This window comes from Zingiber officinale, chromosome 5B, assembly GCF_018446385.1.
Source record: "Zingiber officinale cultivar Zhangliang chromosome 5B, Zo_v1.1, whole genome shotgun sequence".
Taxonomy (NCBI): Eukaryota; Viridiplantae; Streptophyta; class Magnoliopsida; order Zingiberales; family Zingiberaceae; genus Zingiber; species Zingiber officinale.
Window position 1 is genome coordinate 130003539 of NC_055995.1, and position 20218 is coordinate 130023756.

The 20218-nt window shown below is 37.4% G+C and overlaps 1 protein-coding gene across 1 annotated transcript; it reads left to right on the forward strand.

Moving 5' to 3' along the window:
• LOC121986000 (AMSH-like ubiquitin thioesterase 3) lies at positions 1–8215 on the forward strand. The gene is made up of 14 exons (XM_042539752.1): positions 1–321; positions 1204–1268; positions 1450–1513; positions 1591–1758; positions 1928–2031; positions 3867–3972; positions 4056–4102; positions 4207–4525; positions 4608–4697; positions 4816–4878; positions 5434–5508; positions 6308–6370; positions 7301–7353; positions 7707–8215. The coding sequence occupies exons 1-14, from the start codon at positions 208–210 to the stop codon at positions 7885–7887; spliced, it is 1512 nt and encodes a 503-aa protein (XP_042395686.1). The 5' UTR covers positions 1–207; the 3' UTR covers positions 7888–8215.
• Positions 8216–20218: the final 12003 nt, after the last annotated feature.

Below are 20218 nucleotides of genomic sequence, written 5' to 3' on the forward strand. Positions count from 1 at the left end.
GGTAAATACTGCCCTGCCGTAAAACTATAAAGCCCAGCTTAATCGATCGTGAGCTGAAGCCTTTCTGCGATTACTACTGACATCTGCTCGTGGGTTGGACTTGGAGCGGAATCGAGGAGCATCTACCAATTCCTCCGCTGTTTGTTGCGACGAACACCGGAGGTGGAGAAACCCTCGATCGGCGCCGATCGCAGGCCGACGGTGGCGATGAGGCCTTACGTGAGATCGATCGACATCAACGCCCTCGCTCAGAGGGTGGAAGTCGACAACCGCATCTCCCTTCCCTTCTACTTTCGCATCGCCGATAATCTCCTCAAGCAGGTTCCCTTGCTTATCGACTCCTGTTCCGATCCCAATCCTGTGCCCTTTTTCTCAATTCGAACTATCGTTATTTGTCATTATTATTATTATTTACAAAAATCGAATTTTGAACGGATTTTTTTTTTCTTTCGCAATTGAACTATTTTTTTTAAGAAATTCGAAGATACCTTTATGAATAAGAAATAAGAAGGGGGAAAAGGAATGTTGATGGTCGTTTGACATGAATTTTGCTGCTGGATATCTTTTTGTGGTAATAAACTTTCATGTCCTGTCGAGAAGCTATATTGCGAAAATTACAGTTTTTTATCCTACTAATTTCTGGGTAGCTACTAGCAATTCTCAAAATGGAGAAGGAATGAAAAACTAAAAACTATCTGACTTTCTAAGGATGATACTAAAATTTTGCATACGTGTAAGGTTTCTCCCAAAATAATATGAGCTTATGAAAGAATCATAGCATTCGTATAAAAGATACTACGGTTTTATATTATGTCTTTAGAGAAACTCCATGAAACTTTGTCTAAGAATATCAAGAGGCAGTTATGTTTTATTTCAAATGTTGTGTTTATACCTAAAGTACAAAAACATATACTTCTTTGATACACAATACATTTATCAAGGAACATATATGCGAGAAAATACATAATAGAAGAATCAAATGATTCCTAAGATTATACTTGGTCCATTACAGCCTTTTTGGTTTCTAATGCTTGTAGACTGTGCTTTGCTTCAAATTTTTTTGGCATATTGACATTGAACTGTTGAGGTGGACTTGATTATATTTTGTTCGACAAGACCTTTTTGATTTCATTATTCATTGCCAGATTAAGTGATTTAGCAGTACGTGACTTTCTAAATTCAAATGCTTTCTTTTATCTTCAGGCTAGAATTTATAGGGAGGAGAAAAATATCATTGATTTGTACATCATACTTCTCAGATATTCAAGGTATGAATCCTGTCAACTAAGATACTGTTTTTATGCTTTTTTCCACCAAAGATTGTGGCTAGAAAAGTATCTGTCCAACAATCTTCTACGTTTTTTGTTTTTCCCTTCTATTTCAATTGGAAGCACACTACAATTTTTGGTTTTTGATAAGAATTTTTGGACTTAAACCTTATGGTTGCAGCCTGTTGTGTGAGACAATTCCCTGCCACCATGAATATCAGGCGCTTCCTCTTGCGTTTAAGGAGGTTGGTATGGCCATTTTGTATTTTCTCAGACTTTGTAGTATTCTATTGATTGATAATTATTAGTATTTTTCCAATAGAAATTGTTAGCTGTAATGAATGAACTAGAATCGCTAAAGCCAGAAGTTCAACGCCGAGTTGATGAACTTAACCGTGAGCATATGATACTAAATTCTAGTCAGAAAAGGATCTCCACTAGTTCAGCTCCGGCTAAGACACAAATCCTCTCTAATTCACACATTGAGCAGGTATGCTTTTGCTGTTTCTCAGATAGTTGAATGATTGAACAATGCTTGATCAAAGAAAAGTTTGCGTGAGTATAACACTGTCAATGACGATGAGTACTTGATTCATCTCTGGCATAAATCCTAACTTTGAACTTTGCTATTAATTATTATCTTGTTCTCACAAATGCAGATGCCTGTAAGTAATACATCTTTGTCCTCATGGAGGCCTTCTAACAATAAGATTCAAATTGTGTCGCCAAACAACTTGCAGACAGAGAGATCATTTCAGAAAATGTATGTAGATAAATTATTTAATCTCCCTTAAACATTGTGTTGCCTAGATTCGATAGGAATTTTGGAATTATGGAAAGAATCATTAAAACCAGAAGTTGCAACAGATTCAGGTGAAAGGAAAATTCATTGGATGTTTGATGTTTCATGAAAAGCTTAAATATTTTGTCAGAGCTAACCAATATATAGCCATGGCAAAATACATAAAGCATATAGAAATTAAATAAAAATAGTTCTTTTGCTGATAGCTTGGTCCGATAAAATAGAACTATTCAGGGGTATAGACTTTTTTTACAAGTTTATTATTTCTATTTTCACTATCTCTAGCAAATTTAGCCTATTTTATCTTTTGCCTTATTAGATGGCTATTGTAAACCCTATAAAAGAGGGCATCATGTCATTATTCTATTCATTTCCTTAATGCACCAACTTAGGCTTGCAATCCTATAAGACCATTAATTGAGCCCCATGGTTAACATTTTTTATTACACTGTTGTCAATCTTTAAATTTCAGTGGCTCATATGCCTCAAGTTCATTTTTTTGTATATCTTAGGATGTAAATCAGTAGTGTATACTCTCGGTAATGATTTATTCCAGTGGTTCAGTTAGGATTGTTGGACACCAGAATGGTTAATAATGCGTCCTCTACCACAAAAACATAAAAGAGACATGTATACAATGTAGTCATTCTTCCTTTGGCTACTTATCTGATCTTTTATAATTTCTGATGAGATTTGGCAGCAATTGATTAGAAAAATGAGTCCAATCGCCAACTGGTGATTGGAAATCTTGCACTCAACAGAAGAATACACGAGTTGGACACTAGTATTAGTGGGTGATGGGGCTCACTTCAGGGTTACTATGGCTACTTTGGCTCAAAGAATCAAACTACCAACATAAAGAAAAAGTACCAAAGCTCCTTGTTTTGGTTCCACATGTGTTGTCACAAGACAAGGAAAAACATTTTATTTCCAAATCATTTATTCATAGAAGTCTGGTGGGTTTGTTGTGATTGTTTTTCTGAAGTTCGATGCTGCATATATGTTGTTTTTTGATTGTTTAAAATATAAACATCATCATCAAGTCGTGTTTATCCCAACATTGAAGTTGGCTATGTGAATTCTATCCTCCATTGAGATATATACAAGATTATATCACAGTGTCTAATTCATAGTAGTATTTAATTTCACAGAACACTTTGTAGCGCACCTCATACCATCTGTGCGCTTGATAGTGTAATTAGTTGGTAATGCAGGAGCACATTTCGTCATGTTAACTGATTACATTGACTTGGAATGGACTTGTATGTTTTTTATTCTCTTTTTGAGTTTTGATTGGAGATGAGCTCTTAAAGGAGAAGTCACAAGGAATGTAATATTATCTTCACAGGCCTACAGGAATTCCATCTGGTGAGATGTACCTAGGTTCTTCTTGATAACTTGTTCTGTCATCCAATAAGGGGATTACATCTTTCATATTTTAAGAATTGATTGATTATCCAGACTTCTGTTGTCATGAAATGAGCATGTTGATCAGTTGTCTGTTGCTTGTTCTTAAGGACTATAGTGTTGGATGACGTGTAGGTTATTGGGAATTTCAGAATTTTTATGGATTCTAAAGTATGTCTTTAACATTTACTTAGTTTCCACGGCTTCTTTCTATAGATTGGTTCAGGAAGTTATTTAAGATGTTTCAATTTAAAGTCTTTATCATCTTTCTCTATTGAAAGGTTTTTAAAACATTAAGCTGCTGTTTGTTTATCTCTGTACTGCTGCCACTGATAGTGTGCTAAAAATATGCATGACAAGGTCTTAATCTATTAATACTTACTTTACAGATCCCTTGGCCTACTTCATCCAAAAGAAGAAACCTTATCTAGGCACTCCATTTTAGGGTCTAATGGGCTTTGGGGTCCCAATGCAAGACCAATTACTGGTAGAAGGGTAAAATCCTTTTGTTCTTGGCATATTTTTAGCCCTTCATTAGCATAGTTAATGGCTTTAATATTTTTTGCTATTTGGTACAGGTCCAGTATCCAAGCAATTCTGAGTTAATTCAAGATGCAAGTTCAAGGTGAAAATGTTTAGTCTTGATGCTTTACAAACTGCTTCTGTTACATGATTTACTTGTTTGAATTGCATAAAAAAGAACCACTACTTTGTAATAATGTCAAGCAGGCTGATTCAAGATGTGCAATCCAGTTCAGCTGTGATAAATGAGGGTGATTCTAGAAAGAACAATTATGATCTGGACTCAGTTCTGTCCCTTGATGATGGTAGATGGTCTATTGCTGTAGAGGAATCTGATTCTATTATCAAAACTGCAGCTCAGGAAGATTTTGCTCAGTTGAACATAAGGCAACCATCTCCTCCTCCAGTTCTAGCCGAAGTGCAACCTCAGTTGCTTGCAATTCCCCCATCCAGAGTTGCTGATCCAAGACCAGGCCCTGCAAATCCTTCACAAGAAGAAACAAAGTCTTTTCAACATTTGCATGTTGTAAGCACTCTTCCTGGTTTATGTGTCACTCAAAAGATTGATTAACATAACCTAGTTAAACAATCAAAGCTTTCATTTTCAGCCAGTAAAGATGATGGAATCATTTTTGCGGCTAGCGGAAAAGAATACTTTCAAGAACTTGGAAACCTGTGGAATTCTTGCAGGTGCATTGGTAAGTAACCTTAAGTTACATTTATCTATGATTTTCAATAAAAACTAACAAAAAATAATGTTATCTAACATAGCTGATTTTGCTTGATACCTGATGTTATCCAATGTTTTTCTTGTAGAAAAATAGGATGTTTTATGTGACCACCTTAATAATCCCAAAGCAAGAATCAACATCTGATTCGGTATGAATCTTGTTACTCTTTCTGATAGATTATGATATTATCCCTCATTACCAACAGCATATTGTGATTGGGCTTGACATTTTCTTTGTCTTTGTAATTTGATTGCACTATGACAATCAACTTAGTACCAATGAGCTTTTGTTGCTAATTAGATACATAATAATAGCTATGAGAGAATATCTGGTTATATCCAAGTGTTGTGTTTTCTCTAGTGTGTTAGTTATCTGTGCATATTGTCCATAGCAGCTCCTGCTCTTAAGCTGATTCACAATTTTATTTGTTTACTTTCTCTGTATAGTGTCTCTTGATTTTGTCATGTCATCCCCCCTTCCCCCCCAGAAATAATTCTGGTTGTTGGTGCCGGAGAAACTCTTTGAAAAGATTCTTGGATATAATTGACTTTGGTCTTAAGGAGCCTAGTTGATTTGATTTTACACATAATTACAAATTTATGTTTCACTTGTTAATTTTTGAACCTTGTAAATATTTCCATCCTTGATTTTTTTCCCTATTGTTAATCACTTGTTGTATGTAATATGTGTCCTTTTCTTCCAGTGCCAAACTACTGACGAAGAAGAAATATTTAATGTCCAAGACAAGCTCTCTCTGTTTCCTCTTGGGTGGATTCATGTAAGTCTTCTATGTCACTTGTGCTTAGCATAAAAATTGTTTTTTCCCTCATTTCTCTTCCAAGTGGCATTGTTGAAACAATAATTGAAGTGCTATTAGGCTTTGCTCTTCATCTTCCGTGTTCTTGATGAATTTATAGATCACAATCATGTTTGTATGCTTATATACTTGTCTTTTTTTGTTTTCCTATATTTGTAGTGATTTTAAACATTGAAAATGTATTCTTCTAACTCATTTGTGTATTGTCACGACTCACGTGAAGGGGAGCCTTGGCGCAACTATACAATTGTTGCCTTATGGCTCGATGGTCACAGGTTCAAGTTGTGGAAACAATCTTTTGTAATGTAAGGTAAAGCTGCATATAATAGACCTTTCCCCAGACCCACATTGGCAGGAACTTTGTGCACCGGCTATCCTTTTTTTTTGTGTGTGTATTGCCATGAATATTTATCCTACAACTATTGTGTGAGTAGGAATCTCCACTCTTTCAAACTGTGACACACCATTCAGCCTCACAGGGAAAGATGTGACTGATTAGGACGTTTATAGGTTTATTTTAGAATTTGTGTCTAATAGCTGAATCTTGTAAGTTCATCGGTCAATTTTCTCACTTGAATGGGCTGTGGCACAAACATGTAGAAGCTAAGATGTTATTGTTTTTTTCTTATTCAACTATTTAAAACATTATGCATCTTTTGGTATGCCTGACATGATTTTTGGCGAATTCTATGCCTCTACATATTAGTTATATGATGTATGACTTGTTCGTTATAAGTCAATTCATTTGGATTATTTTCAGACTCACCCAACGCAGACGTGTTTCATGTCATCAATTGATCTCCATACTCATTATTCATATCAGGTGAAACTTCAAAACCTTTTGTACTGCTTTTTTTTGTTATTTTTTTTTATAATTTACAAAACTATTAATCCATTTTATATCATTTAACCATGATGTTGTACTGTGCTGAGTATATGTAGTTTCAGTTACAAAGTATATCTTTGCATCTTTTAAAAATGTTTTTCCTCCAACTTACATATCATTTTTAAAAATGACAATATATCGAACTCCAAATAGTTATATTTAGGCATTTGGTTCAAAGGAGAGGTGTTCAAAATCAAAGGAAAGTTGTATTTTCCTTATTCATTTTCAGTATAGATTATCTTTTACCAGTTGATTTCAACTCTTTTTTTTTGAATGAACTCACAAAAAATAAATTGGTATTTTCTATTCCAAGATTTCTATTGTGTATTCTTAAGAGTGACTAGAGAAGTGTGCACTCACACTGCACCTCATTCCTGAGTTCCATAATGTCTTAGCTACATGTTCTGCCTCACACCTCTGATAAAATGGTTTTAATGATGCTGACAAATTTTGTCCTTTAACTATCTACATCTCCATTGCCTATCTGTCAGTATACACATTCCATATCCTACTCACTATTTCAATAATAATTATTTTTCATGATGATAATTCTTATGTAGTCGGAGACTGGAAGAAATATGACTGGAGTTATAGGGAATGGCAATGTTTGATCAGTCATGTTGCTGATACTGCTTTTGATCATAGTTTTTCATCCTAAACTACCCAAGCATATACTTAACATGTTGTCATAGGATATTTTCTTTTAACCATATATTAAACCAAGGGTTTAGTCAACAATCATTTGTCCTTACATTTATGTTACATTTTTTTTCCACATTAGTTGGAAGTAAACGAACACCAGTGTCACCTGGCATTACATCTGTTGATGCTTGAAATTATTTCTAAGCCTTCGCCTTGTTATAACAGATTATGTTACCAGAAGCAATTGCAATTGTTATGGCGCCAACAGATACATCAAGGTAACCATGTCCTTTCTACCTTAACTTCTATAAGCTTATACTTAATCATTGACGTATAGTCTTTCCATTTTCTATGTCATGCATCAAGAGGTTAAAAGAGGGAACATGCAATAACCTTTCTCATAGATACAATAAATAGTTGTAACAGCCAACTAGATGTCCAGTAAAACTGATCTAGTTAATTCTATGAATATTTGGATGTATCTAAAATTCTTTTTTTTATTGGTGGGTATAATTTTTTGGATTACTATTCTATGGTTTTAACACAAAAAAAAATGCAATCCTAATGTAGTTTCTCTACATTATATATTTGCTTTTTATGGAGAAGCTTCATGTTGTTTTCCTTTCTACAGAACACATGGTATATTCCATTTGACAGATCCAACAGGTGTTAATCTGATACGCAATTGTCAAGAACGCGGATTCCACCCACACGAGGAGCCTCTTGATGGCACTCCTATTTACGAACACAGCTCTCATGTTTACATGAATACCAATATGAAATTTGATGTCATCGATCTTCGTAGCTTGTGATTCAAGCATTTTGCGGAAGTGTGTCCAACTCCCTGGAGAGATCTTAGAAGCAACATTCTGTTTATACTCCGGCAATTTGCTTGATCCATCCACGTACCTATCCATGCTCAAATTCCAACTGATATCCTCATGTCATATGTTCATGTTACCCTATTTATCGAAGCATGTATCCAATTGTGAGCGACGAGTGTTAAACCCAAGGGAGGCACCGTGTATCTCTTTGCTTTGGGTGTTACCTTGCTTAGCATTCGCATATATGTCATTCCTCCAACACTCGGAACCGAAAAAAAAATGAGCTTCTAATGGTTGCAATGGATGTTGTGGCTAATGGCAGTGATTTTTATCTGGGAGTGGTGGTGATGATTGGATATATTATTTTGTTATTAAAGATGATTAAAGTTGTGACCAATATCTGCGTGGAACCTTCCAGTTTTATTAAATCACATTATTTTTAATGTGTAAAGAATATTTTCAGTTTTACTAGCATGCCAAGTCCATTAGTAATTCTAAGTTTAGAATGCATATGGATTTGGTTTTTTACATTGTGATCTCTTTGGCTCCATTTTACTGTAACGTGGGCAGTGGCACATGTTGATTCCTTCACTCCAGACGTTTTTTTATTGTTGGTCTCATAATGAAATGAAGGCAGTAAATCACTATGATCCAGCAACCTCTTTATGTAGGAGAAATTTTATTCCCTAAAAATGATTGGTGATTTGATTCATACTGTCAAGTAGCTATACCTACTTGACTAGATGCCCCCTACTTCATTATAATACAGTCAGTGTAAGAGTCTATCACATGTATTGACACGTTATCGAAGATCCTAGTTTTCATGAGAGCGGGCAGGTGAAATTTCTTTTAGTTTAGAATTTCATGCATTGAAAAACACTTTGCTGACAATTATTATTACTCTTTTAACCTCATCGACCACAGATGACAGAGATAAAATTATGTGGCGGCGTAGGAAGAATTTTTATGAAAAGATCGCCATTCATCTCACTAATAAAATCTTAATCAATTATATTTTCAAACGCTAGTTCCTTGTGACTTCCAATTAAACCCCAAGTTAGAACTTTAATTCTGTTTTTATCTTTAAAATAGATCAACAATATTATTATTTTCATTCAATATGAGATTATAAATTTTACAACATGTAAGTAAATTGAAAATGCATATCTTCACGTCCTGCCCTGTTATTTTTCGTGCAATATCAAATCAAATATTTTCCCATTTTCAGGATCACTATCAGGAACAAATCGGGAATTTCATATTGAGAGGGGAGGGGCGAAAGTATGTATTGACTCTGAGAGCAGATTTCTGCCCCAGCCACATCAACCAACATAGCTTGGCAAGAAGGAACATGGATGATTAAACAAGTAACGCTTTTGCAAGTCAGAATAAAACTGATCTAATGTATCCATATTAATGATATGAATAGTGTGACTATTGTAAGTATCTTAACTTTTAATATGATTAATCGGATTAAGCTAGGTTCTGTATATTTGATGTCTTATCTTTGAGTGTATAGGGAATATTAATTTTTCAATATAAGAAGTCGAGTAGAAGACGCAACGGACGAGAAAGACGGTACGGAATCTGAGGGAGGAGAAGTTGTGGAAGAGTACACCAATGGAACGAAAAGGACGCGCACTGCAATTCGAGGGACGAGAAGCAGGGGGAAGCCTACTCTAGGAGAAGGTCGGAATTGGATTCGGGTGAGCTCAACTCTAGATACACATAGAATCACCCAAGCAACTGGAGCAGAAGTCGGACAAATTAACACGAAGTTGACTTCTCCAGACGCCTGGACCAAGTCCAGGTGCTCGTACTTTAGGCGCTCAGATCAGGTATGGGTGCCTAGATCCAGCCTGGTACAGAATAGGCGCCTCGTCCAGATGTTACTGCGGATAACGTTCGGAGTCCATATCCACAACACTCCAAGCGCCCGGACCGGTTCAAGCACCCGGGCGAGGATAGAACTTTATCTTCAAGAGTCGTTGCGAAGCAGATAAGGTGCACCGCTAGGGGGGCTCAAACCTACTTCAGGCGCTCGGAGCTGCCAGGTTAGCCAAAGGTCAAATCTTACGAGAGTGCTATAAAAGGAGAGTTTGTTCTCCTGTTCATACAACAATTGTTGGTCCTTGTGCGGTCGGTAAGAGACGGGTGAGTTGCCTAAAATAGAAGTGAACCTTTCTCGATCTTTGGGCTTTAGCAAATACACACTTAATTAAAGTAAAATGAAATACATAAAAAAGAAATATGAGACAATCAGATTGGCTTGGTTTATAATCAAAAGATTGTTACTCCAAAGCAATGACAACTCACTAATATCTCCTTCTACAAGTGAATCCTCGAAGGCGGAGAAGCCTCGTACAAGCATTGAAAGTGTAAATTAAAAGTATAAAATTCGAAATGAGATTACAAAAAGTGTGTTATCTAAACTCCTAGGACCAGAGCTCTGTTTATAATCCACTGGTCGAAATAGCTGTTTTAATGATGTGGCACTTTCAAGTGCCTGGACCCGATATGGACGACCCTAGTGGTGCAAGTTTTTCAGCTTCGCAACGACTTGGAGATAAAACTTTATCCCTGCCCGAGCGTTAGACTGGTCTAGCCGCCTAGAGTGTTGCTGATATGGACCTAAGACCTATTCATATTACAACGGCTCGAAGAGGCGCCCTGATCGGTACCAAGGTGGGTCGGGCAGCCGGACTTGGTACAGACACCTGGACAAGTCAACTCTGTGTTGACTTGTCTAGTTGTAGCTCCAGTCATTTGGATGATTCTCCGTCTATCCAGAGTTGAGCTCATTTGAACCCAACTCTAGCCATCTCCTCGAGTAGACTTCAACTCCGGTTTCTCGTCCCTCGGAAGCGTTGCACACATCTTTCTTGTTTGTCGGTGTACTTTTCAACAATACCTCATCCCTCGAATGCACCGAGCTTGTTGACTCGCATCCCGTGTCATCCTTCTCTTTAGCTGTGTCTTCCGCTCGGCTTCTTGTGCTCCTAAGTTCTTGCACACACAAGGATCAAATACAATATGACTTAACTTAACCCGGTTGATCACATCAAAACTCACCCAGGGTGCTTACAATCTTTCTATTTATGATGTGCATTAACCCATTTACAATTAGGGTAAACCAAAACATAAAATATTATTACAATTAAGTACTAGTAAAATATTGTAATTAACCACAAGTAAAATATTACAATTAAATTACAATTAACTCCCCTTAACCTCCTAAACTTCTCTCCCCTTTCATCACATAAAAAAAAAAAAAGAGTAAATAGAGAAAAAATCTTAAAAATTTTCTAAGGGTGATTAAAAAAGTGGTCAAGGTAATTTTTTTTTTTTTACAATAATTAGTTTTAAAAAATTTGAATTTCTAAAATTTAAAAACAAGATTAGTTTAAAATAATAAAAAATATTTTTATTTAAAAATATTTTTTATCAACAATAACTAGAAATATTCAAATTAGAATAAAAATTTTCACAAAAATTATAAATTTATTTTAACAAAAAATTTATTTTATACATAAACATATATATTTTTTAAAATAAATATTAAAATAGATTTTGATCTAGAAAAACCTTGTTAATTTTTTTGAGTATACAAAATTTAATCATATCGGTAAAAAAAATTCAAAATTTAATTTTTAAGAATTTTTAATATTAAAAATTATTTTTTGGTAAAAAATTCATAGGAAATTCATTGATAGTCAAAATATTTAAATTTTTTTATTTTAGCAGAATATCTACTGTCTTATCATTATAAAAATTTTGAACATAAAACTCTAACATTTTGTAAGAAATAATATTTTTCTAAGGAAAAAAATTCTAACCTAGCAAATCAATTAAATTAAGGAAAATTTATTCTTGACACGATTTTAGAACCCAATATAGTTTCTATCTATGGGATTACTAAGATATTTTTTAGGAATATATTTTCATAACACTTTTACAATTTGACCTTTGTAATATCTAAAATACCAATTAAATCTTTGAGAATTTCTAAAATACTGAACATTTGAACATGAGTGATTCTTTTTCAATTTTTCTATTTAATCTTTCAACTTTTTATTTTCAACTTTTAATTTATCAAAATCTTCTAATAGACATGATTTTACTAAGGTAACTCTTAATTCTAAATTCTCCTTTCTTAATTGTTCATTTTTGTTTCTAGTTTACATGGACTTCTATAAAGTATTTTGATAAATTTATATAATTTATTGGGAGGTAGAGAACATACCTCACTTACTGAGTCAGTCTCGTTATTTTACACTCTCCCTTCGTTGATGCTCATCTTTAAGGTACTTTCGTAATCTTTTTGATGATCCGCTATCAATGCTAGTCCGACATGTGTTTCCAGCTTAGACTCAGATGACGACTCGTCTCTGTTGGGACTTTTGTGTCTGCTAGAGGGAGGGTGAATAGTAGCTCGTCGCGCTTGCGTCGGTTTGCTTCGTCTTGATGATGATATGCAGCGGAAATAGAATACAAGACTCACACAACGCTAACAAGTAGATTTATTTGGTATCCACCTCAAGAAGAGGTGACTAATCCAAGGATCCACACACGACACGCTATCTCCACTATAAAAATCTCCTTCTCGGTCGCAGCCAAAGGCGGAGAAGCCTTGTATAAACTCACCCACAACACAAACACGAATACAAGAAGACGAAATACAAATACACGTAAAGACACTCTCTTCTTGCTTACTTGTGCTTGTTGTTGCCTCTTGAACCTTGAGAGAACACTCCCAAGAGCCTTCAAGAACTGGCGGTGAAGATCGGAGAAAGTCGCTGAAGATCGCTGTAAGCTCGCAGAAAACAGATCGCAAAAATCTGCGAAGAAAATGCTCCGCCAAGGCTTTAAACAATGCTCCTAATCGATTCAATCCATCCCCAATCGATTGCCACGTCAGCACCGCTCCATCGCAGTCGTCCATCACTTGCATCCTGCCCAATGGTCGAATCCCAATCGATCGACTGATCGATTGGGAACATCTGAATTGATCAACGGATCGATTCAGAAGCTTTCTGGGTTCTCGCGATCGCGCGAGAACTCCCCTGCCCAATCGATCGACAGCTCCCAATCGATCGTTCGATCGATTGGGAAGGCCTCTGTGCTCGCGAATTATGGTCCCAATAGATCGACCAATCGATTGGGTCATTCTTCCTTCGCAGCACACTCCAATGGATCCACTGATCGATTGGACCCTGGTTCAATAGATCGCCCTATCAATTAACCAGCCTAAACTTGACTCAAACTCAAGTCCAAAATCTCCAACCCAACTCCTGGTCAACCGTGACCTGTTGGGTCTCCATGCCTAGCATTTGGCCACACCCGACCAACCTCGAACTTGCTTTCTAGCCTCCTCCATCAACCTTGCGTCCCTCGGATATCTCTCCATCCTTCATGTCTTGCCTTCAAGAGCTTTCTTCGGCCTCATCCTAGTTGTCGAGTTCTCCTTGCCAAGTCACACTAGGACTTACCTTGCCAAGACCACATGCTTGGACTTACAACCTTTACCAAGATCACACTTGGACTTTCCAATTGCTTGGCTCCTCACCAGGACTTTCTCCTTTATCAATATCACACTTGGACTTTCCAATTGCCTATCTCCTCACTAGGACTTTCTCCTTTGCCAAGATCACACTTGGACTTTCCAATTGTCTGGCTCATCACCAGGACTTTCTCCTTTGCCAAGATCACACTCGGACTTTCCAATTTGCTTGGCTCCTCACCAGGACTTTCTCCTTTGCCAAGATCACACTTAGACTTTCCAATTTGCCTGACTCCTCACTAAGACTTTCCCCTGCCTAGCTCCTCACTAGGACTTTACCACTACCTAACTTCCAGTTAGGACTTCCAGACGCCTAACCTCCAGTTAGGACTTACCCAGTCAAGTCTCCTGTCATCCCTGACCTACTTGACTTGTCTTCTTATCAACTTGGTCAACCCTTTGACCATCTTCATAACCGAACTATTGCTCCAACAATCTCCTTATATTGTCAATCTCCTTATATTGTCAAACTCCTTATATTGTCAAATATCAAAACTCAAATCCCGACTCAAGCTTGACTCAACTCGAGCTTAGTCAAACTGGTCAAACTTGGCCAAAGGAAATTGCCCCAACAGTCTCACGTTGCTCTAAAGTTCTTGTGTTTGGTTTTATTTGGCCTTTTATCCTTCAATTTTAGGAAGTTGTCTTTTATGTGACCATCTTCATTGCATTTGTAGCATCTAATTTTCCTTTTGGATCGAAGAAGCTTTGTTGCCTATTTCTTACCAAAGTTATTAGACTTAAAATTTTTTGGAAACTTCCTTATCATAAAAGTTGCTTCGACTTCGTCGAGTGATGTGTTGGATTTCGGTTTGTCCTTCTTGGCTTGCAAGGCTAGGTTCTAACTTGACTATGTTTCTTTTGTAACTCCTGTATATTGAGACTCATGTAATTCGAAAGTTGAGAATAATTCTTTTAGGGCACTTCCTCCAAGTCCTTAGAGATGTAGTATGCATCTACTAAGGTTGACCACTCTTAAGCTTTAGGAAAGACATTGAGCACGTACCGAATTGAGTCCCGATTCGTTACCAATTCTCTAAGATTGTTGAGTTGGGTGACTAGCTCTTTGATCTTCGCATGGAGTTGAGCCACCTTCTCTCCCTTGTTCATTCAGAGGGTTGTTAGCTAATTTTGGAGGATGTCTCGTCTCGCTAGCTTGGCTTCTGAGCTACCTTATTCAGCTTTAGGAACTTTTCCCAAAATTCTTTTGCTGAGTCGTAGCTGCCGATCTAATTGACTTCTTGGGGCAGAAGAACGCTTAGCAGATGGAACTCTACTTTGTCGTTCGCTATGAAGTCGACTTGTTCCTTTTTGGTCTACGTGTATTCTTCTTTTTCAGCTCTGTGTTGATCTTTAGATGTTATAAAATCATATTTTATTATTAAAAGAATTTTAAAGTATGGTTTGAAGAATTCCTCCATTCACTTTTCCGTATCACGAACTTCCCCTTAAACTTTGGCAGATGAATGCTAGATCCAGCCATCATCTTGGTGCTTCAGTTGGTGGTTAGTCCTTCTGAGAAGGTTGGACTATGATACCAATTGTTGGTCCAGGTAAGATCTGCAAAAGGGGAGTGAATTGCCTGAAATAGAAGTTAACCTTTATCGATTTTTGGGCTTTAACAAATACACACTTAATTAAAGTAAAATGAAATACATAAAAAAGAAATACAAGACAACTAGATTTATTTGGTTTGCAATTAGAAGATTGCTACTTAAGGCAATGACTACTCATTAAGATCTCCTTTTACAAGCGAAGCCTCAGAGGCGGAGAAGCCTCGCACAAGCATTGAAAGCGTAAATTAAAAGCACATAATTCAAAATGAGATTACATAAAGTATGTCATCTGAACTCCTAGGACCATCGCTCTGTTTATAGTCCACTGGTTGAAATAGTCATTTTGTTGACGTGACACTTTCGGGCGCCTAAACCCGATCCGAGCGCCCCCAGCGGTGCAAGTTTATTAGCTTCCCAATGACTCGAAGATAAAACTTTATCCTTACACAGGTGCCTAGACTGGTTCGAGTGCTTGGAGTGTTGCTAATGTGGACCCAAGACCTATCCACGTTGCAACTGTTGGTCCCTCTGGAGGTCGACAAAAGGGGAGTGGTGAATTGCCCTACAAAAATAAATTACACCTTTCTCGGATTTTCAACTTAATAATAAAACTTGTAACTTTAAATAAAAGAGACTAATTAAAAGAAATCAGACACAGAAGGTTTACTTGGTTTGCAATCAGAGGATTGCTAATCCAAGGAAAAGACGGCGCACTATCTAATGATCTCCTCTGGGTGGAGTAGCCTCTTACAGCGTTGACAGCACAAAAGAATAGTAACGCACAGAGAAAATGGATTACAAGTTGATTGAATAATCTGTGCAAATCAGTGCTATATTTATAGCACTGGTCGGGGTGCCCCGGGCTGTTCCGAGCGCTCGGAATGGTTCCGGGCGCCCGGAGCCCTAAGGTCAACAAAAGTTGACTTTCTTCGTCTAGGACCGCTGCTCTGGTTCAGCTCATCTTGGTCCGGGTCTTCAACTCCGGCTCCGCTAGCTTGGGTGATATTGACCATTCGAAATAGGGCTCACCCGAACCCAAGTTCCGGCCTTCTCCTCGAGCAACCTTCCTTTCCGGTTTCTCGTCCCTCGAACGTCGCGTACGTTCTTCTCGTCCACCGGTATACTCTTCCGCGGTCACCTCGTCCCTCGGACGCACCGAGCCAGTCGGCTCTCTCCCCTTGTCGTCCTTCTCGTTAGTCGCGCCTTCCGCTCGACTTCCTGTGTTCCTAAGCTCCTGCACACTTAGACACAAGGGCTAGACAAAACAAGACCTAATTTAACTTGTTTGATCACATCAAAACACCTTGGGGGTCCCAACAATCTCCCCCTTTTTGATGTAAGCAACCCAAGTTAAGTTAGGGTAAACAAATGTAATAAAAACAATTGATTTTGCAAATAAATCTAAAAAAGATTTTCAGTTTATTTTATACCACCTCCCCCTAGACTTAACATTCTTCTCTCCCTTTGAGCACATAAAAAATGGGGTTCTTTTTAACAAGTCTAAGGTAAAAAAAAATTAAGTGTTAAAACTTTAAGTTAGAAAATTTCTAAGTAATCAAAATTTTAAGTTTAAAAGAAAATTTTCATAAGTAAAAAAAATTCTAAGGCAAATTGCAATAGAAAAAAATTTCAAAGTTTTTGAAAACATAATTTTTAAATTTAAAAAAAAATTCAATTTAAGTTAAAAAATTTAAAAAAATTTCTCAGCAAAAACTTAAAAATAATTTTTTATGCAATGGAAAACTTTCAAAATTTCTAAGTTAAAAACATAAGAATTTTTTTTTTCTAATTTCCAAAAATAATAATTTTCTAATAATTTTTTTTTCAAACATGAATATTTTTGAAAATATTTTCTAAAACAAGTTGAATAACCCCTTTAAAGCATTAAGTCATTTAAATTAATGCATTTTCAGTTAGTCAATTAAACTTTTTATTTCGATACTTGACTTTCCGGCAGTGGCGAGGCACTATGCCTTCTTGGTTATTGGAGCAATAACCACTTTCTAGACAAAGCCGCATAAATAAATTACATGTTTAATTCTCTTGTTGAAAATGCCAAGTTTTTGGAACACAATAGAGGTTCCTTCCTATAGGGTTAACCAAATATTTTCTAGGTATAGGCTTTTGATATTTTTCTGATTTGATTTTGGTGAAACCTATAATACCAGTTTAATCCTCTATAATTTTTAAAAGCAGAAATATTTGAACCGTTAGACTTTCTCAATCTTTCTATTTCTTCTTTTAATTTTTCATTTTCAAGTTAATTTCAATTTATCAAAATCCTCTATTAGACATGATTTTGCCAAAATTCTTTTTTTTTTTTTCTAAAATTTCATTTTTAAATTTGGTATTTTTATTTTCTAATTTATACATGGATTTTGCCATAGCCTTAATATCAAAGTAAAGTTGATCAGGAGGTAAAAGACATACCTCACTTACCATATCAGACTTGAAGCCTGATGCTCCCCTTGCTTCGCTGCATTCATCTGACGTCCCTCCCCCTTCATCGATGCTGGGTTCTGATATACTTTGCCCTTCATAACTTGTCATCAGTGCTATCCTGGCATATTCTTGAACCTCAAACTCAGATGATGAACTATCGTCCCAAGTTGCTCTTAGATTCTTGTGCTTCTTGGGTATCTTGACTTTGTCCTTCTTTAGTTATGGACAGTCTTCTTTTAAGTGTCATTCCCTTTGACACTGGTAGCAACACATCCTTCTTCTATTTCTTGGATTCTTTTTGTTCTGCATTTCTTTAAATTTATTAGATCTAATTTTTTTTAAAAAATTTATTACCATATATGCTTCCTGATCCTCTTCTGAATCTGACTAGGGTTCATCCTTCTTGGTTGCGTTTAGTGCGATCATCTGGCTTGATTCCTTTGTTGTCCCTGCACACCTTGTTTCATGTAATTCAAGAGTAGAGAACAACTCTTCTAAAGTACTTACCTCCAGGTCTTTTGAAATATAGTAGGCGTCGACGATTGATGTCCATTCTGGAGTTCTGGGAAACGCATTGAGTGCGTAGCGTATGGTGTCCTGGTTTGTTACCGTTTCACCGAGATTCTCGAGATCAGTAATCAATTCCTTTACTTTCGCGTGTAGATCGGCTACCTTCTCACATTTTTCCAGACGGATGTTCGTCAGTATGTTCCGAAGGATATCTCTTCTTGCTAGCTTGGCTTCGGATGTTCCTTCGTGGAGTTCTAGGAACTTCTCCCAGAGTTCTTTGGCCGACGAGTAGCTTCCGATGCGGTTGACTTCTTGAGGAGGCAACACACTCAGCAGGTGATATTCCGCATGGTTGTTCGCTACGGAATCACTCTGCTCCTTCTTTGTCCACTGGCTCTCTTCTTTTTCTTCTCCATTATGATTCGTCGGAGCTACAAAGTCATACTTTATTATTAACCGAATTTCGAAATCAATTTTCAGGAATACCTCCATACGACGCTTCTAATGTGCGAAGTCCCCCTCGAATTTTGGTGGAACAATGCTTGGTCTGGCCATCTCGTTGCTTCGATCGACGGTTAGTCTTCCTAAAGCGCCTTGCTCTGATACCACTTGTTGGTCCCTCTGGAGGCCAACAAGAGGGGAGGGGTGAATTGCCCTACAAAAATAAATTACACCTTTCTTGGATTTTCAACTTAATAATAAAACTTGTAACTTTAAATAAAAGAGACTAATTAAAATAAATCAGACACAGAGGATTTACTTGGTTTGCAATCAAAGGATTGCTAATCCAAGGAAAAGACGGCGCACTATCTGATGATCTCCTCTGGGAGGAGTAGCCTCTTACAGCGTTGACAGCACAAAAGAATAGTAAAACACAAAGAAAATGGATTACAAATTGATTGAATAATCAGTGCAAATTAGTGCTATATTTATAGCACTGGTCGGGGCGCCCCGAAGGGTTCCATGCGTCCTGGGGGATAAAACTTTACCCCCCAACGTTCAGATTAAGTTTGACTTGATCCGGTCAAAAACTTCGGTCCAGACGCCCGGAAGGGTTCCAGGAGCCCCAGGTTGTTCCGGGAACCTAGAGCCCTAAGGTCAACAAAAGTTGATTTTTTTTCATCTGGGACCACTGCTCCGGTTCAACTCGTCTCGGTCCGGGTCTTCAACTCCGGCTCCGCTAGCTTGGGTGATCTCGCCCATCCGGAATAGGGCTCACCCGAACCCAAGTTCCGGCCTTCTCCTCGAGCAGCCTTCCTTTCTGGTTTCTCGTCTCTCGAATGTCACATACATTTTTCTTGTCCACCGGTGTACTCTTCCGTGGTCACCTCATCCCTCGGACGCACCGAGCCTGTCGGCTCTCTCCTCGTGTCGTCCTTCTCATTAGCCACGTCTTCTGCTCGACTTCCTGTGTTCCTAAGCTCCTGCACACTTAGACACAAGAGTTAGACAAAACAAGACCTAACTTAACTTGTTTGATCACATCAAAACACCTTGGGGTTCCAACAACAACAACTTAAAGAGGCACCCTGATCGGTACTAAAGTGGTCCGAGCTCCCTGACCTGGTACAGGCACTTGGACAAGTCAACTCCATATTGACTTATTCGGCTACTACTTTGTCATTTGGGTAATTCTTCCGCTATCTAGAGTTGAGCTCACTCGAACCTAACTCCGATCTTCTTCTCGAACAGACTTTCTCTCTGGCTTTTCACCCCTCGGAAGAGTCACACGCATCCTTCTCATCTGTCGGTGTACTCTTCCGCAGCACCTCGTCCCTCGGATGCACCGAGCCCGTCAACTCGCTTCTCGTGTCATCCTTTTTGCTAGTTGTGTCTTTCGCTCGACTTCTGATGTTCTTAAGTTCCTACACACTTAAACACAAGGATCAAATATAATAGGACATAGCGTAACCTAGTTGATCACATCAAAACTCACTCGGGGCACTTACAACAATAACTTGTAATCAATTTCTATACTCCTTATTAAGTTGTCCATGATTGTAAGAGACTTCTCCGCCCTCAACGAAGAAGATTTTTATTAACCTTCATTTACCTTAGATTAACAACCACCTAAGTTGTAACTAAGTAAATCCTACCTTTTCTCTTTTACGTTGGCATTTAATTTATTTATAATTGTTTAACTATTTATCCTAACTCTAATTTCAGGGTTATTCACCCCTCTAGCCGGCCTCAATGTTTCTACAATTGATATCAGAGTTCAACCGTCTCAGAAGGACTAACGACAAACTGA

What these genes read in the sequence shown, in the direction of transcription:
- LOC121986000 (XM_042539752.1), top strand. Translation starts at nt 208, where the DNA reads ATGAGGCCTTACGTGAGATCGATCGACATCAACGCCCTCGCTCAGAGG. An exon ending in GAGAGATCATTTCAGAAAAT is followed by an intron (nt 2,032 to 3,866) that starts GTATGTAGATAA and finishes CTTACTTTACAG; the next exon opens with ATCCCTTGGCCTACTTCATC. An exon ending in CTTTTCAACATTTGCATGTT is followed by an intron (nt 4,526 to 4,607) that starts GTAAGCACTCTT and finishes TTTCATTTTCAG; the next exon opens with CCAGTAAAGATGATGGAATC.